Genomic DNA, 18,235 nt, shown 5'->3' with positions numbered 1-18,235 from the left:
TTTTTTGCACAGCATGGTTACCAGAGAAGGCTCATCTTTGGACAGCATGGTAGGTGGAGAACCACCTTCAAGAAGAACAGGGGGAAAACGTACCTCCTTCCTCTCCTAGATCACAGCAGCTCTCTTTTTTGAGTTTAGTGTTGCTTCTGGAAGCAGATCTCAAAGCTCTAATGGTTCAGATCCATGGCGATTTTGATCCTCATAGCTTTCCTTGGAGGAAAAGAAGAAGAGAGAGGGGGAGGGGCAGGTGGGAGAGAAGGATGAAGGGGCCAGGTCACGTGGGGGAGGAAGCTGGGAGGGACCAGGTGGGGAGAGGGGGAGGTGGGGATAAAACAGTTGGGATGGTTGTATTTAATTAGGAGAGAGATGGTTGGAGAGAGATGGTTGGAGTAACATAATATGTTACTGTAACATAACACATCCCAAGGCAAAATGAGTCTACCTCTTAATAAATGATGGCTTGCATGTTACTACATACATGTTACTCCCCACTATGAAGGTCGTAACATAGACTAGTAACATACTAGGTAGGAAATGCGGCTTGCCGCACCCGGCAGCACCGCTGCCGGGTACAATTTACATCCAATCCGGTAATACAATAATCAAAGCATTGCAAATATAAAAATATCAAGATATTGCAGCCTGCCGCACCCCATCCGGTCCCGTTTTAGCTAATCCGGTAGTACAGTATACATCTATGCAGTCTAACGATCAAAACCTAGTAGTATTACTCAAAAAGAAGAAGATAATATTTACTTACAGCAGTAATGGTCCAATGCAAAACATCAAATCTCGTTACAAACCATTGGTGCATTTGTTAAAAAATGTAGCATGAAATACCTAAAGATCAAAGTTTGATACGATATACCAAAAGCAGGCCATATAAGTTGTTTACACTGCTTTAATACAACATAGTACTAAACTATGTAGTTGGCTATGATTAGCTTGCTCCAAACACCTTGTCATCTGATTTGCTTGAGTATTGCGATGGACGCATCTGCTGAAAGACATCGCATGTTAGCCAAATTATTAATATAGTGTGTTTTATGTATAGCAAGAAAACAATTCATGCACTCACCCCCTATGAAAGGTTTTGGACAGTGGGTAATAGGTGGTCCTCCTAATCCATAAAAATGAAGACACATGTATGAACTTCCTTAAATTTTGGTGACTGTTTCAGAGGGCATGGTTATGTCCATCCTAACTCATGACATCTTATGTGCTTTCAAATCATTGAGCTAACATCGCACGATCACATAAGTAATTACTGGTCCATTTCATAACATAGTCAGATAAAAGTAAGTAAGCACAAAGATTATTTGAGAAATTCAAGTACTTTTGACTGAGTCCATGACCAACTCAATGTTTGGCTAACAGAATGATTGGATACTACACCACTGATAGTTTTAACCAACATATGAGAAATTGAAATACTTCTGATTGAGTCCAGAGTCAACTCAATGTCTGGCTGACAGAATGATGGGATTATTACATTACTGCAAATTAGGACTGAGTAATACTTAAAGCAATATGATATGTTGTCGCCAATTTACCTACTTACCTTTGTTCCCTCATGATGTGAAGTGTAGCAAAGTTTGGCGAGGTTAGGCCTGAACACAGACATAAGAAAACAACATGAGCAAGAACCAATAACATATACATCTTTTATCGACCTGTCATAGATAATGTAAAATAAACAAATTAAATATGCTTTTGAAAAAGAATGTGAATTTCCACGACCGTAAACTGAAATTAAATATAGAAACCCAATTAGTCATGTTCTATTTCAGTATTTTATATCTAAAAGAATGAGGCAGAAGCAAGTAGAACAAAGTGTTTTAATGGAGAATATACATGCAAAACATAAGGCCATTCACAAACAAAGGGGAAGGGCAGAGACGCCTTCTGAATGTCATACAAAATGGTTATATAACAACATTCATACATGCAAAGGTAAAGGTATCTGATAATTCAGAAAAGAAAAATTGGTACCCAGAAGTAGCTAGTTACTACTATTTCCTGATGTTTGTTCTGCACATCCATTTCAATTGATTGTATAGAGGCCAATATGTTAAAGAACAGAGGAATGCAAGAGGCGCATAGTACTAACAAACTTGATTACGCTATCAAACAGTGTACAGCTAAACAAGAAGTGTGTGATTGTACAACAATAAACGCACTGAATGAGCATATAACATTTAGGAAATGACCTTCTTCTCTGATAGCTCATGAAACATACTGAATGCCAACAACATAAATTAAATATACAAGGAAGCAACCAAATAAATGAGACACTATATGTGAATAATATACAAGAAAAGGAGACGATAGTTTCTCTTTTCATATAGATCAGGTATGAACCATAAATATGTATCTCTAGCACCACTGGGCCCTGTTTGAAACAGAGAAGTGGACCAGGAATTTTAAGTCAGTCGTGCTCGCTTTCTATCAGGTATGGAACAAAGTAAATGACCCTTCTTCTATGTATATATGGGCCCAGCTGGTTGCTTCAAACCAAAAACAAGTGACGCACGCTCAAGGTCTTTATAAAAAGACAAGACTTGTTAAAAACATGTTCGCGACATGATCTTATTTCCATAGTGGTATTATATTTTATGAATATAGAGAAACTGAGGCTAGATACAAATTTAGTGAATGTTCGTATCATAAAAGCCCGGAGTGGAACAAACTTTATCACTTACGATGTTTAAATCTATTGTGTGTTCTGCTATATCTAAAATAGAGGGACCAGTATGGTAATATCTTTGGAATTCCATAATAAAGTATGGTTACAATGGCTAATGTTTCTGAAACTGAATATATATTAATTTATAAAAAATTCTGGTGAAGTTGGACTCATACATGACTGAACTAAAAGTGGTCCATGTTGATCTGGAGCTTCTAGCAAAGGACCAGAAATTGTTGCTGATTCTCAAGATGCATGACTGATATTTTAGAAGTGTTTTTTTGTCTGCTTAACCTGGACAGTTGGATAGATTGTTTTGCTAACAGATGATGTAAATACAAGCAAGACTCGGTCGTACACCCCATTGTCATCCATAGTGGATGAAAAATCCTCTCTAAAATAAGAGGTGTTGAATAACCAAAGGTTGTACGTAGGCAGAAAGAATGAAAGGAAAATACCTTTCTTGGAGAAGTTCTTGTTGACCGGAGCTTTGTAGTAGAACGACGCCTCCTCTAGCACCACTGGGCCCTGTTTGAAACAGAAAAGTGAACTAGAAATTTTAAGTCAGTCGTGCTCGCTGTCTATCAGGTATGGAACAAATGGAGCCTGCAATGATCGTCGCTGGGCACGACTTGAACAATTCCATTGGTGTTTAGGCATCAGACCATGTAAAATCTGAGGCCAGACTAACTTTCCTTACGATGAATCCTCGTCATACCTGCATGAAGTGATGGCAATGCTCTGAAGAGGCTAACATGAAGTGTATAGTCCAAAAACCATGAAGTGATGGCATAAATAGAGCGATAACAATGATGTAATCATACTTCTTAGCCTGCTATCTCAGACTCTGGATCAATCAATATATATTGACTTCACACATACAACATCATGTAAGTTTCTCCGGTATGCAAGTAGTGGTTTGGCTTGGTACATATTGTGTCATGCTCGTGAGAAAATAGACTATAAGATTAAGTATGTAAAAAGTAATATTTTCTCATTGACTCAACAAATAGGATAATAAACTTCTCGGCATTGATCTTTCTATGTAAACACAAAACCAACAAAGTCATCTTTTTATAATCATAGAAAGCATGGCTTGACTACAAATTTGAATGGTATTTTCAAAGCATTGCTGAAATATTCATTTTGGTAAGCAAATACTGAAGAAAAATATGAGAACTCGAATGCATTTATTTATTTTCTCGACCCATCAACCACCACTTGGGGCAGGTGTTAAAAAGATTGGCAAATAGAAATTGGGGAAATTGGGGACATGGTAAGCCAAGTAATTACCTAGTTCTTGCTGCAGATGATTCATATATTAGAAAACATATACAGACCAACCAACTAACAGCTGGAATCAGAACTCACAAATTCTCCTAGATTGAACAATTGGCATGCACAACAAACCAAACCAAGTAAAAAAAACTAAAACTAATCAGCCTATCTTCCAGGCATGGACCAGACCATCCCCTGGCCACACATGCACCCATTGAAGCCATTCATTTCGAGGGCTAATGATCAGGATGTCGCCATATTTAGAATGTTCACTATTAAATGCAATAGATATGCTTAATCTTCTGTAACAAAAGTTCATGGAAATAAAGTAACATAAAGTAATTATTGTGGCACCTCCGCATATTTATCTCTGACAATACAGAGCCTATACGCAAGCTTTCTTTTACATCATCATAAGGAGAACTAAACCAGTCAGCCTCAAAATCATATTAAGGTCTTTCCCATCATCATACTCATACAAAGCACTGATATAGGGTTGATTGTAGTTCTCAATCTGCATACGCGAGAGAACGAAAACTATCACTATAAACAAATGACATATAAAATGGAAACACGTCGTACAAATCTGCAGGTATATGGTTTATCCATAATATCAAAAGAAGAAATGTAGTACAGTTTTGGTATTTTAGGCACAATGACAAGCATACAAAAATACATTGCTCTAGTAAGCTGATTCGAGGTGTCGACTGACCTCCTCATAGAAGAAGTGCTCATCGCAGAGTTCAAGAACAATGTGTAGGACCTTGAAGTATGTCTAGAGGGGGGATGATTAGACTACTTGACCAATTAAAAACTTAACCTTTTCCCAATTTTAGAGTTTGGCAGGTTTTAGCAATCTTTGGACAAGTCAAGCAATCATCACACAATTCAAGCAAGCATGCAAAGAGTATATGAGCAGCGGAAATTAAAGCATGCAACTTGCAAGAAAGTAAAGGGAAGGGTTTGGAGGATTCAAACGCAATTGGAGACATGAATGTTTTTGGCGTGGTTCCGATAGGTGGTGCTATCGTACATCCACGTTGATGGAGACTTCAACCCACGAAGGATAACGGTTGCGCGAGTCCACGGAGGGCTCCACCCACGAAGGGTCCACGAAGAAGCAACCTTGTCTATCCCACCATGGCTGTCGCCCACGAAGGACTTGCCTCACTAGCGGTAGATCTTCATGAAGTAGGCGATCTCCTTGCCCTTACAAACTCCTTGGTTCAACTCCACAATCTTGTCGGAGGCTCCCAAGTGACACCTAGCCAATCTAGGACACACCACTCTCGAAGAAGTAACAAATGATGCGTTGATGATGAACTCCTTGCTCTTTTGCTTCAAATGATAGTCTCCCCAACACTCAACTCTCTCTCATGGGATTTGAATCTGGTGAAAAGAGGATCTGAGTGGAAACCAACTTGGGGAAGGCTAGAGATCAAGATTCATATGGTAGGAATGGAATATCTTGGCCTCAACACATGAGTAGGTGGTTCTCTCTCAGAAATGGTAAGTTGGAAGTGTAGGTTTGTTTTGATGGCTCTCTCCACGAATGAAGAGGAGGTGGAGGGGTATATATAGCCTCCACACAAAATCTAACCGTTACACACAATTTACCAAACTTGATGGGACCGATTCAGCAGACTCAGTCGGACCGATTTAGTAAACCTAGTGACCGTTAGGATTTTCGGTGGGACCGACATGCAACTCGGTAGGACCGATATGGTTAAGGTTAGGGCATAACATAATCTCAGTAAGACCGATTACACAAACTCGATGAGACCGATTTTGGTAATAAGCTTTCCAGAGAGTTGGTCAGGTAAACTCGGTGGGACCGATTCGCTCATTTCGGTGAGACCAAAATGTTACGAAAGGGAAACAGGGAGTTTACATCGCAATCTAGGTGGGACCGATCGCTCACTTCGGTTAGACCGAAACGTTGTGAAGGGAAATAGAGAGATTACAATCCCATCTCGGTGAGACCGAGATCCCTATCGGTGAGACCGATTTGCCTAGGGTTTGTGGCAGTGGCTATGACATTTGAACTCGGTGGCGCCGGATAGAAAGAATCGGTGTGACCGATTTTTACTCTAGGTTTAGGTCATATGAGGATGTGAGAAAGTAATTGAGGGTATTTGGAGCATATCACTAAGCACTTGAAGCAAGAGGCTCATTAAGCAACACCTCATCCCTCCTTGATAGTATTGGCTTTTCCTATAGACTCAATGTGATCTTGGATCACTAAAATGTAAAATGAAGACTCTTGAGCTTTTGAGCTTGAGCCAATCCCTTGTCCTTGATATTTTGAGGGATCCACTTTCATCATCCATGCCATGCAATTCATTGAGCTTTCCTGAAATAATAGTCTTGGAATAGCATTAGCTCAATGAGCTATATGTTGTTATGAATTACCAAAACCACCTAGGGATAGTTGCACTTTCAATCTCCCCCTTTTTGGTAATTGATGACAACATATAGATCAAAGCTTCACCAAATGATAATAAGATTGAAAAACATCGCCGCTTTGAGAAGTATGTGATAAGCAAGAGCTCCCCCTAAATTTGTGCATAGATTAAAATTTGCTTTGGACTGCAAATGCACAAGGAATTAGGCTCATGGGTTACTCTTCCATGTCACCTACATCTTGGTGGAGCGCTCAAAATAATAAAGATTGAATACATGCACTCATCAACAAGCAAAGGAAATGATCATATAAGGATAGGTAAGATAATATCATCAAACAGGCATAAGTGTAGCTTATGATCAAACACATGATCATCAATGTCTCACAGGTAATAGCATAGTATCTCAAGCAATCAAAAGCAAACAAAGTTTAACCACCAAAGCAAGAGAGAACAAAAGCAACACTCTCTCTCTCGAAGCCTATGATCTATACATTTTTCTCCCCCTTTGGCAACAAGTTACCAAAAAGTTCATAAAAATGCATAGTGCTAGATCGACTCTCAGGCTTAATCTTTAGGTGGTGGTGTAGAGATGGCTCCTCGGACGAAGGCTTCAGTTGATGTGGATGGAGCTGGAGGAGTTGGTGCTGGAGCTGGTTGCACTGGAGCTGTAGGTGTTGTAGCTGGTGCAGATGATGTGGCTTTAGTGTCTGTCACAGGCACTGCAGCTGACCTCTGAGCTCTAGGCACTCTGGTAAATACATCAGTGGTTTTCTTGCCCTTCCTCTCTTGCATGTCATCCTGAAGCTGCTCCACAACTGACTGAATCTCAGTTACTTTGACATCTAGATCATAGAATTTTTGTTCCATGATTTTTTCCAGGCTCTCCTGATTTTGAGTTAGGGTGGCCAACCCCTTCTCAATCCTCAGTGTTGATGCTATCAAGTAACCAAGCTGCTCCTGCTTGTTCTTCAAAAAGTACTCAGATGCCTCCTCTTGAGTTGGCATCTTGGCAGCCTTCTCTTTCTTTGCTTTCTCCTTCTTCTCTTGAGCTTGCACTGATGATGGTTCATTCTCATTTATTACAACTTGATTGTCCTCAAAGTCTGGATAAAGAGCAAAGTGTTCCTTATCCAACAGATATTTTCCTGTGCCCATCTTTGAGTTAATCAACTCCTGAATCTGTGGGGCATATCCACAACTTCTCTTTTGGTCTGCTACAGTCCTCTTGATAGTCTCAACCATAAGGCTCATGACCTTGAATTTTTGTGGCACATCAAACAAGTGCAGCATGTTGATAGCATGCCCTCTAATCATGTTGTGGTCACCTGACCTAGGCAAAAGAGTATGCCTTAAGATCCAGTTGATCGTTGGCAGCCCTGACAGAAGAAAATGAACTGACCCAAACTTATGTGTCTCAAGAGCTTTGTCTGGGATCTCCTTGTACATATGTGCCATGGAATTGCGATCCATCTTTTTCTTGGCATAGACATCCAAGTCATCTTCACTCTCCTTTGGGGCATTAATCAGATTTGCCCATTCCTCAACGGTTGACTGGTACCTTGTACCTTCAGACATCCAAACTATCCTCCCATCTAGAAAGAAATGTGATGTGGAGTAGAATTGCATAATGAGTTCATCATTCCAGTTGGTGAGCTTCTGCCCAACAAAATCTGCAACTCCACAAGCAACAAAACTGTCTTGTACTCCAGGATAGCGTTCTTCATTCTCTTTCATGTAGGTCCAATCGACCCACCTCATATCACACACTATGGGCTTCTTGTCCAACAAGATTGTCTCATAGAAGTCCTGTTGTTCCTTAGTGTGGAACCTGTAATCAACAGCAGTTCTTCTCCTGGTGGCATATGGATCTGTCATTCTCCATAGCCTCAACCCTGAGTCTCTCCTGATATTCATGTCCTCAGCCACAGGATGAGCATCATTATGGTCTGGAATCTTGGATTTGAGCTTCCTCGGGACTTGTCCTTCATCATCTTTTTTGTCAGCAGCTTCAGGCACTGGGGCCTTGTTCTTCTCAGCAGCTGGAATACTCCTGGTATTCCTCTTTGGTGCACTCTTGGGCTTGGGGGCAGCTTTGGGTGCTTATTTGGGCTTTGATGTTGCAGCCCCTGACTTTATAGCATCACCCATCAGCTTTTGTGCCTTGGGTGCTGGTGCAGCAACCTCTTCTTCCTCTTCCATCATGGAAGGTTGACTAACAACTCTGGCTCTTTGGGATCAGTCTTTTCAGGCACTTGAGTTGATCCTCTGACCTTCAGCATAGGTGTCCTCTTGGCAGGAACCTTCCTATTGAGTCCAGGCTTTGTGGTCTTTGCTGAGCCATACTCCTTTTTGAGCACTACCTTCTTGGAAGTAGCCTCATCTTCTTCTGCCATATAATCCTCATCCTCAGATTCTGAGGTTCTCTTCTTCCTTGTCCTAGTGGTAGCTTTAGGCAAATTGCTTGGGGTGCTCCTGCTGCCATCATCTGAAGAACTTGAGGGACTAGTGCCCTCACTCATGTGAATCTGCTCTTCTGACTTGTTCTGACTATCACTTTGGTCTGACATGCTGCAAATCACTGACTGCTGACCCTGTGAATAGTTATAGATGAGATAAAATGGATGAGCATCACAAAATGCAGAGATTTTTTCAAAAGAATGATTCAAAAACTCAGTTTTAGTTTTCCAAGAAAGCATTTCGGATCAACCGATTTTCAACTCGGTGATACCGAAACAGTTTTGGAACCTAAACTGGTGAACTCGGTTGGACCGAGTCACAGTTCGGTGGCACAAAGACTGCTAGGGTTTCACAAAGTTTTAAAATCGGTCACACCGATTAGCAATTCTCGGTCAGACCGAGAGTTACTAGTGCAATGGCGTTAAGCCAAATCGATGGGACCGAGTTTTTCAACTCGGTGGGTCCGAGATGGTTTCGGCGGAAACCTAACCCTAATTTTTTCAAATCGCATCTATTCTAAGGATTGTATTGACTGGATAGGAGTGTTTCAATCGTGGCAAGAATCATAATGAACACAATGTGCTAGGAATCGGACGAGGATAGCATTGTGATCGAGTCCATACCCTAGCTTGGCGATGAACTCGCTACGGTGGCAACGGCGGGGGTGAATTCTGTTGACGACGGCGGAGACCAGCGACAGGAGGCGGCTGGCGACGAGGAGACGATCCGAAGACCCTGGAGGCAGAGCGAGCTATGCGCGGGCGAAGGGGTTTGGAGAAATTTCCAAATTTTTTGCCTGTGAGTATATATAGCCTGACCCTGTCGGTGTGACCGAGTGGAACAACTCGGTGGCACCGAGATGCATAACTGTATACAGTTACAACAACTCGGTGTGACCGAAAAGTTCAAATCGGTTGCACCGAGATTGAAAACCTTGATCGACTTAGTGATCTCGGTAGGACCGAAATGGAGGAATCGGTCAGACCGAGAATCACAAAGAAGTTTTGGAAGTTTAAGTCTATGACGAATCGGGGACTCCGAGTGCTCCTCACACAGAGTGGTTCGTATCTGACTTGATCAAATTTTGTGATGTAGTATGAATAGAGTTTGAGACGAGAAAAGCATAGATAGCTAGAGAAGGTTCTTAGGCATTTTTGTCCATCCACTTGGCAAAAATAAAAAAGAAGCTAATCAATCAAAGCAACAAGTGGATGTCCTCGAATGAGTAAAATATGCAACCAACATGCTCACACAATAGAATGGCAAATGAAATATGTGGAAAAGCATGCACAACCAATTCTAGCATCTATCAAACAATTGGCGATGACTAGGTCATCTATATATGAGTATATTGACTTAGGAGTCAAATGAGAACATTTGATCATAGGTCATACTCATCGTTTAAGCTCAAGTGGGGTTACCACTTTTACATAATGCGTTGATGTGTTCACACCATTAGAGTTGCTTTGACTCAATTCTTAGAGTTAAGCTCCCCCTAGATGTGAGATCCCCTTTTGGAGGGATGAACTAACCTTGGGTTTTGTCGATGATGACTTCATGTAGGTGTTGAAGATGTGGATGCTCAATGTTGATGTAGATCATTTGAAGCAATCCTTTGGAGTGAGTTGCACTTTCAACATACCTACATGGGTTAGTCCCACAAGGAACAAACAAGAATATCCATAGACATAGAGTGATGCACACACAAGATGATGTCCATGAAATCATTAGGTTACCTTGTCCCTTGCCTTACCAACATGAGGGTTCATGACTCCTTGAACTAGTGCAAGATGTGGAAGTTGATTGCACTTGTCTTTGCCATAATGATATGAGTGAAGAATGTTGGCGGAGTCACCCTCAAGAACTCTAGTTCTTCTTCTTAGGGATCCACATCATCTTGATGGGAATCCTTGGAGTTGTAGTCGTACTTGATGAAGTAGAACTTGACGTAGTCTTAGGAACCCACTTGACCAAGGCCTTAGGTGCTTCTTCAAATGCATCAATCTCCTCTTGAAGCTTGTCCTTGCCTTTGTTTTTGTGGTCTTGTGGTGGAAGATCATCTTGTGGTTGTGTTCCCTTGAAGGAAGTAGGATCATACTTTTCTTGTTGAGGAACAAACTTCGTCTTGGGGTATTGATCTTCTTCCCACTCAACTCCATTGGCATTGAACTTTCGTTCAAAACCAACACCTTGATTCTTCCGATGCCTTCCTTCCTTGCGTACAATTTCCTCGAATTGCTTGCTCCCGGCAAGGCTCTTGTATACACCTTTCTCTATAATTCCTTTCAATAAGCTATTTTCTTGCTCAAGTGTAACTTGGTAAGAGAATCATTAGTGGAATCAAGAGAACTACTAGAAGCAACAATATTGGATTTGGCATTATTATTGTTACTACTAGAGGGAAGATCTTTCTTGTACTTGTTACTAGATTTGACTTGAGGCATGTAAGTAGATAAGAGTAAACGCTTGGCAATGTAAGAAGAATTTTTCTTACAGAGATCATCATTGATTGCTTTTAAGAACTCATGCTCTTGCTCAAGATTGAGCTTTTCAAAGTGTAACTTCTCATGAGCCCTTAAAAGTTCTCGATGATCTTCGAAGATAGTTTCATGAGCTAACTTAAGAGTGTTTAGTTCTTTAGTTAAAAACTTAATCTTCTCCTTATCATTGTCATTCGTTTTATCTTGATTAGCATGATTAATTGACGTTTTACCATAGTATTCATCACTAGAGTTGTCAATAAGTAAATCATCATCACCTAGCAAGTCATCTTCATCACTATTGAAATCAACATACTCGGGATGTGTTACCTTTGGACCTTTGGCCATGAAGCATCTTCCAATTCCTTCATTTGGTGAGTCAAATATGTCGTAGGAGTTGGTTGACACAAGTGCTAGACCGGCAACACCTTCATCTTAAGTATATTCGGAGTCGGAGTGATAGCTTCTCTCGGAGTGATTGTCGGAGTCGGAGCCGGATACCCATTCACCAACATGAGCTTGATGTCTTCGTTTTGTGTAGTTCCTTGATGACTTGTCCTTCCTTTCCGAATCCTTGCTTCTCCGTGAGGGTCTTCGTTCATAACGATCATCTCTACTCCTCCTCTCTCTTGGTGGTGATTTTTCTCTTTTGCTTCTTCTTTTTGGAGAATCTTCTCTTCTTTTGTAGGGTGCCGTACACTCATTGAAATAGTGTTCGGGTCTTCCACAATTGTAGCAATTGCGCTCTCGACTAGAAGATCTTTTGTCATTGTAGGACCTTGACTTAGAGCTTCTTTCTTTGCTTCTACTCTTGTAGAATTTGTTGAAATTCTTCACCATTAAGCTCAATTCTTCATTGAAGGTTTGTTTCTCACTTGATGACGTAGGGGCTTCACATGAGGCTTTGTAAGCACCACTTGACTTGTTGTGAAGTTCCTCCTTATCCTTGAGTGACATCTCATGAGCAACAATTCTTCCAATGACTTCTGTTGGCTTGAGATCTTTGTAGTTTGGCATCATTTGAATCAATGTGCACACGGTATCATACTTTCCATCCAGTGCTCTTAGGATCTTCTTGATGATGAATCTGTCGGTCATCTCTTCACTCCCTAAGCCGGCAATCTCATTTGTGATAAGAGCAAGCCTAGAGTACATTTCAGCGACACCTTCACCATCCTTCATTTTGAACTAGTCAAGCTGACTTTGGAGCACATCCAACTTAGATTCCTTGACGGAGTCAGTACCTTCATGCATATCAATCAAAGTATTCCAAATTTCCTTTGCATTCTCAAGACGGCTGATTTTGTTGAATTCCTCGGGGCACAAGCCATTGAAGAGGATATCACAAGCTTGAGCATTATATTGCAGCATCTTCAATTCATCCGCATTAGCTTCACGGTTCGGCTCTCTCCCATCAAAGAATTCACCTTGCAAGTCAATACAAATAATAGCCCAAACGGCGGGGTTATGTCCGAGAATATGCATTTTCATCTTATGTTTCCAACTAGCAAAATTAGTATCATCAAAGTAAGGACCTCTACGTGATAATTTCCCTCGCTAGATGCCATACTCTCCTAGGTTGTGAAACTAAGGCTATGACCACCAAAAGCTATGGAAATCAAAGCAAATGAAGAACAAGGCTCTGATACCACTTGTAGGACCTTGAAGTATGTCTAGAGGGGGGTGATTAGACTACTTGACCAATTAAAAAATTTAACCTTTTCCCAATTTTAGAGTTTGGCAGGTTTTAGCAATCTTTGGACAAGTCAAGCAATCATCACATAATTCAAGCAAGCATGCAAAGAGTACATGAGCAGTGGAAATTAAATCATGCAACTTGCAAGAAAGTAAAGGGAAGGGTTTGGAGGATTTAAACGCAATTGGAGACACGAATGTTTTTGGCGTGGTTCCGATAGGTGGTGCTATCGTACATCCACGTTGATGTAGACTTCAACCCACGAAGGGTAACGGTTGCGCGAGTCCACGGAGGGCTCCACCCACGAAGGGTACACAAAGAAGCAACCTTGTCTATCCCACCATGGCTGTCGCCCACGAAGGACTTGCCTCACTAGCGGTAGATCTTCACGAAGTAGGCGATCTCCTTGCCCTTACAAACTCCTTGGTTCAACTCCATAATCTTGTCGGAGGCTCCCAAGTGACACCTAGCCAATCTAGGAGACACCACTCTCCAAGAAGTAACAAATGGTGCGTTGATGATGAACTCCTTGCTCTTGTGCTTCAAATGATAGTCTCCCCAACACTCAACTCTCTCTCATGGGATTTGGATCTAGTGGGAAGAGGATTTGAGTGGAAAGCAACTTGGGGAAGGCTAGAGATCAAGATTCATATGGTAGGAATGGAATATCTTGGCCTCAACACATGAGTAGGTGGTTCTCTCTCAGAAATGGTAAGTTGGAAGTGTAGGTTTGTTTTGATGGCTCTCTCCACGAATGAAGAGGAGGTGGAGGGGTATATATAGCCTCCACACAAAATCTAATCGTTACACACAATTTACCAAACTCGGTGGGACCGATTCAACAGACTCGGTCGGACCGATTTAGTAAACCTAGTGACCGTTAGGATTTTCGATGGGACCGACATACAACTCGGTAGGACCGATATGGTTAGGGTTAGGGCATAATGTAATCTCGCTAAGACCGATTACACAAACTCGGTGAGAGCGATTTTGGTAATAAGCTTTTCAGAGAGTTGGTCAGGTAAACTCGGTGGGACCGATTCGCTCATTTCGGTGAGACCAAAATGTTACAAAAGGGAAACAGGGAGTTTACATTGCAATCTCGGTGGGACCGATCGCTCACTTCGGTTAGACCGAAACGTTACGAAGGGAAACAAAGAGATTACAGTCCCATCTCGGTGAGACCGAGATCCCTATCGGTGAGACCGATTTGCCTAGGATTTGTGGCAGTGGCTATGACATTTGAACTCGGTGGCGCCGAATAGAAAGAATCGGTGTGACCGATTTTGACTCTGGGTTTAGGTCATATGAGGATGTGAGAAAGTAGTTGAGGGTATTTGGAGCATATCACTAAGCACTTGAAGCAAGAGGCTCATTAAGCAACACCTCATCCCTCCTTGATAGTATTAGCTTTTCCTAACTCAATGTGATCTTGGATCACTAAAATGTAAAATGAAGAGTCTTGAGCTTTTAAGCTTGAGTCAATCATTTGTCCTTGATATTTTAAGGGATCCATTTTCATCATCCATGCCATGCCATTCATTAAGCTTTCCTGAAATAATAGACTTGGAATAGCATTAGCTCAATGAGCTATATGTTGTTATGAATTACCAAAACCACCTACGGATAGTTGCACTTTCACAATGGTCTCCCAATGCTTGCCTATTTCAATCCTTTTTCATGAATCAATGAGCCGGTTAGGGTTCGCCCTCTTGTGAACAAAGCAAGCTTACGTCATGTAAAAAATATTATAAGAAAGAACACGAGATAAGAGCAAACAAAAATAAGTTTAGAATATATATGCTAGCAAATAAAAAACTGTACAAAAGTGGGCAAAATTAAAGTCATATAGGCCACTAACTAACTAAAAATATGACATATCCAAGATAGGGAACCACTAATCAAAAAAAATACACAACAAGTCCCCTTAACTTGCTTAAATATATATTTTCTAGTGGTTCTTACTGTACTCTGTATAGCTAAAAGTTGTGTAAATAAAGCATGTTTAATGCATAAGCAATATTTGGTTCAGCTGCAATCTACTCGTATGATTTTTGCATTATTCTCATTTCCAAGAGTTAACAGTTATTACAACTCTACTTTGACAAAAATGATAAAATAAATCATAATAATGTGAGCACAACAATGACAAATGAAATGACAATAATGCTTCTACTCAGTTCATCATCACATAAATGGTTGAGCATAAACATTAGCATGGCATCTGAGTTCATATATGTCATTACAACTATTTAGCAGTCACCTATCAATCTGCATGTTATGCACAGCAGAGATAAAATGTACATTTAGTAAGTTTGATTTCATTAAGTAGGGAAATTCATAGCTAAAAGACTGTCACCACCAAAATCATGACAGTTGCCATCGACCAGGAAACTCCATAGGGCACAAAATATTGTAAAAAAACTCCATCATGGCAGTCACAAAAAATCTCAAGAAACTCTATAAAAGACAGAATATTGGCAACTGCACTATGCACCACACATATTTGGATTAGAACATTGAATCAGTATGATCAGTATGCTGCTTCACCAGAAACAACGCGCAAAGCACACGCTGCATTAAGTTTACTAAGCTCCCCCTACCCCTCAAAAAAAACACCACTCCAAATCGATCTTCACCGTTAGACAGGAAGGATACATTTAAATTTCAGTTCATCCTCAGGCAAACAAGAGAGTTGAAGAAGAAAATCGGACGAAAGTGAATTTGTCCATTCACAACGCTGTATAACCGTGCCACAATAATGAACATTGATGGCCATGACGAGCTCAGAGCACCCACCGGAGGCAAGGAGAGGAGCTCACCCTGGTTGGTTTTGTAGCGGACGTTGAACAGCACCGCCACACGGAAGCAGCAGCGCCAAGGCGCTCATCACAACAATGATGGCAACAGTGTTGTAGCGAACTGAATCCTGCTACACAAGAGGAACAAGAGAAATAACAGTGAGTGAGGTTTCCTACTCTACTTTGGCTTAATTAATAGAACCAAAGTAACCAGTGTGAACGAAGCCAAAGGCATAACGGTGAGGACCGGAGAAATATGTCTACATGATTCAGACCGCATCATTGAACAACATATGAATGGCAGAGAGCCCCAAACCAAATTGGCTTTATTTATCAGGTAAGTGACATTAAAACAGAGAATTATCTTATCATCAGGTAAGAGTGACATGACGGCCTCTCTACGCCTGTTGCTTGCTTGAAACTACATCAACGACCTACCAGCGCGCGCGCGTGCACGCACACGCACACGCACACAGTTTTTTGCTGTGGATGCGGGGATTTTATTTATTACCGGGAAGCTGTAAATCTTGCTTTGTTTTGACTCAAGGACCTTGTGGTTTGAAATAAATTCCTCTGCTTTCATTAATTCATTTGCGCTCCTCTCCTCTCCTCTGAAGAAAAGAGAAGAAATAGACACAGGGGTCTCACTTGGATGAGTTGTTGTGTGATAAGCAAATAAATATTCTGCTAATACAAATATTCTGCTAATGACTCAATTGAGGATATGAGCACGATTAGACCACACAAGACAAGAGCAGAAAAAAAATTGAATCGGCCTAGTAGAAGAAAGAGGGAAGGGAACAAAGATGAGAGGGGAGGGGACCTTCCAATTCCATGGTGCGTGTTCTGGCAGGCTCCTCTACGGGTGAAGAAGGTGCAGACCTTGCCGAAGCTTCCCTTGGATGTATGCGTTGCCGTCGTTAGCCGTTGTACCAACAAAACAGAGAGAAGACGAGACGGGGGTCAGAGAAGGAGAAAAAGAAGAATAGGAGGATGGGATATGGGCGAGAGCTCACCTTGGCGAGCAGGGACGAAGGCTCCATGTCCATGAGCGGAGCAGCAGCAGCGTCCTAGCCTCCCGATGATGGCGAGCAGCAGCAGTAGCAGCTCCTCTCGGGTGATGATGAAGCGCAGCCGTCAACTTTGGCCCTGCGTCGCCAGGGTGCAGCGGCCGGGCGAGTCGTGGCCCGTGCCCCTCGATGACCTCTGGCCGGCAGTAGATGGCGGCCCGACGCCAGGGTGCAGCGGCCGCGCGAGTCGTGGCCCGTGCCCCTCGGTGACCTCTGGCCGGCAGCAGATGGCGGCTCGACGCCAGGGTGCAGCGGCCGCGCGAGTCGTGGCCCGTGCCCCTCGGTGACCTTGGGCCGGCAGCAGACGGCGGCTCGGACTCCTCGTCAGTTCTAGGGTTAGGGGAGGGGAATGACAGGAGGGGAGGAGGAAGGGTGTGAGGGGGATGGGATCCTACAGTAGGAGGAGGAGCGGCACGAGGGGGAGGAGGCAGAGGTGGCGGCCGGAGGGGAGGAGGCAGAGATGGCGGCGCGAGGAAGAGGGCGGGGAGCCATGGCGTGGAGGAAGAGGAGAGGCGCGAGTGCGGGAGAAGAGGAAGAGGATGCGGGAGGAGCGGCGGCTAGGGTAAAACATGGCTGCTGCCTTTTATACGTCAGCGGATGAAAAGACGAGAATGCCCTCGGCGGGACAGCGTAATTACGCGCGGTGGCACGGCCGGTCGGGACACGGTTGTAGGAAAATATCCGACAGCTGGAGACGACCGGGTAAACATCCGACGACTGGAGACGACCGAGCCCGAGATCCAACGGCCAGAACGTAATCAGGAAATCGATCCGACGGCTGAGAATCCAAACGCACGGAGAGGCTTCATTTTGTTTCGGACTCTAACAATGAAATGCATGTTACTAGTCTAAGTTACTCTCCACTATGATCAGCCTAATAAAATGGGTGTCGTCGTTACTAGAGCCACGACGGGACCATGCATAGATGCGAATATCAATTTGGCTAGCTGGGTCACTTGGTGGTGACTGGTGTGGCGATGAATCGAGAAGGAAATTTGTCAGCCAGCACGGACCACCACGTCCTCCAGATTCATTCGTCACATTTCGTGTGGCAGTTTCAACAAACAAACCCATTCACCATGCCTACGACCCCCGTAACTGAACCAACGTCAGGCTTCCCACCGGGACACGCCGTCCAATCAGGCTACAGATCAGCTCAGCCAAAGCGACAAAAATGAAATCAATAAAATAATCAAACCTCCGATCCAGGATCCACGCCCGCCGCGAGGCGCAGATCTCACGGTGGATCGGTCGACTCGATCACCCTTGACGCCCTCCCCCCCGCCCGCCTATAAAACCCTTTCCAACCTCACCCACCCACCGCATCCGTCACAGTTCGTTCACACCCGCTCCACTCGTCCG

The 18,235-nt window shown here is 42.7% G+C and overlaps 1 protein-coding gene across 10 annotated transcripts; it reads right to left on the bottom strand.

Annotated features, from left to right (window-relative positions):
* Window positions 1-733: 733 nt before the first annotated feature.
* On the bottom strand, window positions 734-17,411 carry LOC119276679. Of its 10 annotated transcripts, none has more exons than XR_005136741.1 (6): window positions 16,627-17,411; window positions 16,315-16,414; window positions 15,825-15,934; window positions 3,145-4,478; window positions 1,562-1,610; window positions 734-1,000 (listed from the first exon to the last, which is right to left on the bottom strand). XR_005136741.1 is itself a non-coding variant. In XM_037557808.1 (5 exons), the coding sequence occupies exons 1-5, from the start codon at window positions 16,637-16,639 to the stop codon at window positions 892-894; spliced, it is 351 nt and encodes a 116-aa protein (XP_037413705.1). In that variant the 5' UTR covers window positions 16,640-17,411; the 3' UTR covers window positions 734-891. The 10 variants fall into 10 exon arrangements, 3 of the variants coding, with proteins under 3 accessions (XP_037413705.1, XP_037413707.1, XP_037413706.1); XR_005136742.1 differs by lacking the exon at window positions 16,315-16,414 and having other exon boundaries at window positions 3,145-3,214; window positions 3,352-4,478; window positions 15,825-15,931; XR_005136739.1 differs by lacking the exon at window positions 16,315-16,414 and having other exon boundaries at window positions 3,145-3,404; window positions 4,319-4,478; window positions 15,825-15,931.
* Between the last annotated feature and the right edge of the window lie 824 nt (window positions 17,412-18,235).

Source organism: Triticum dicoccoides, chromosome 3B (genome assembly GCF_002162155.2).
Source record: "Triticum dicoccoides isolate Atlit2015 ecotype Zavitan chromosome 3B, WEW_v2.0, whole genome shotgun sequence".
In the NCBI taxonomy this organism is placed as follows: Eukaryota; Viridiplantae; Streptophyta; class Magnoliopsida; order Poales; family Poaceae; genus Triticum; species Triticum dicoccoides.
The sequence above is the reverse complement of the archived record's forward strand: the minus strand, read 5'-3'. Positions and strand labels throughout refer to the sequence as shown.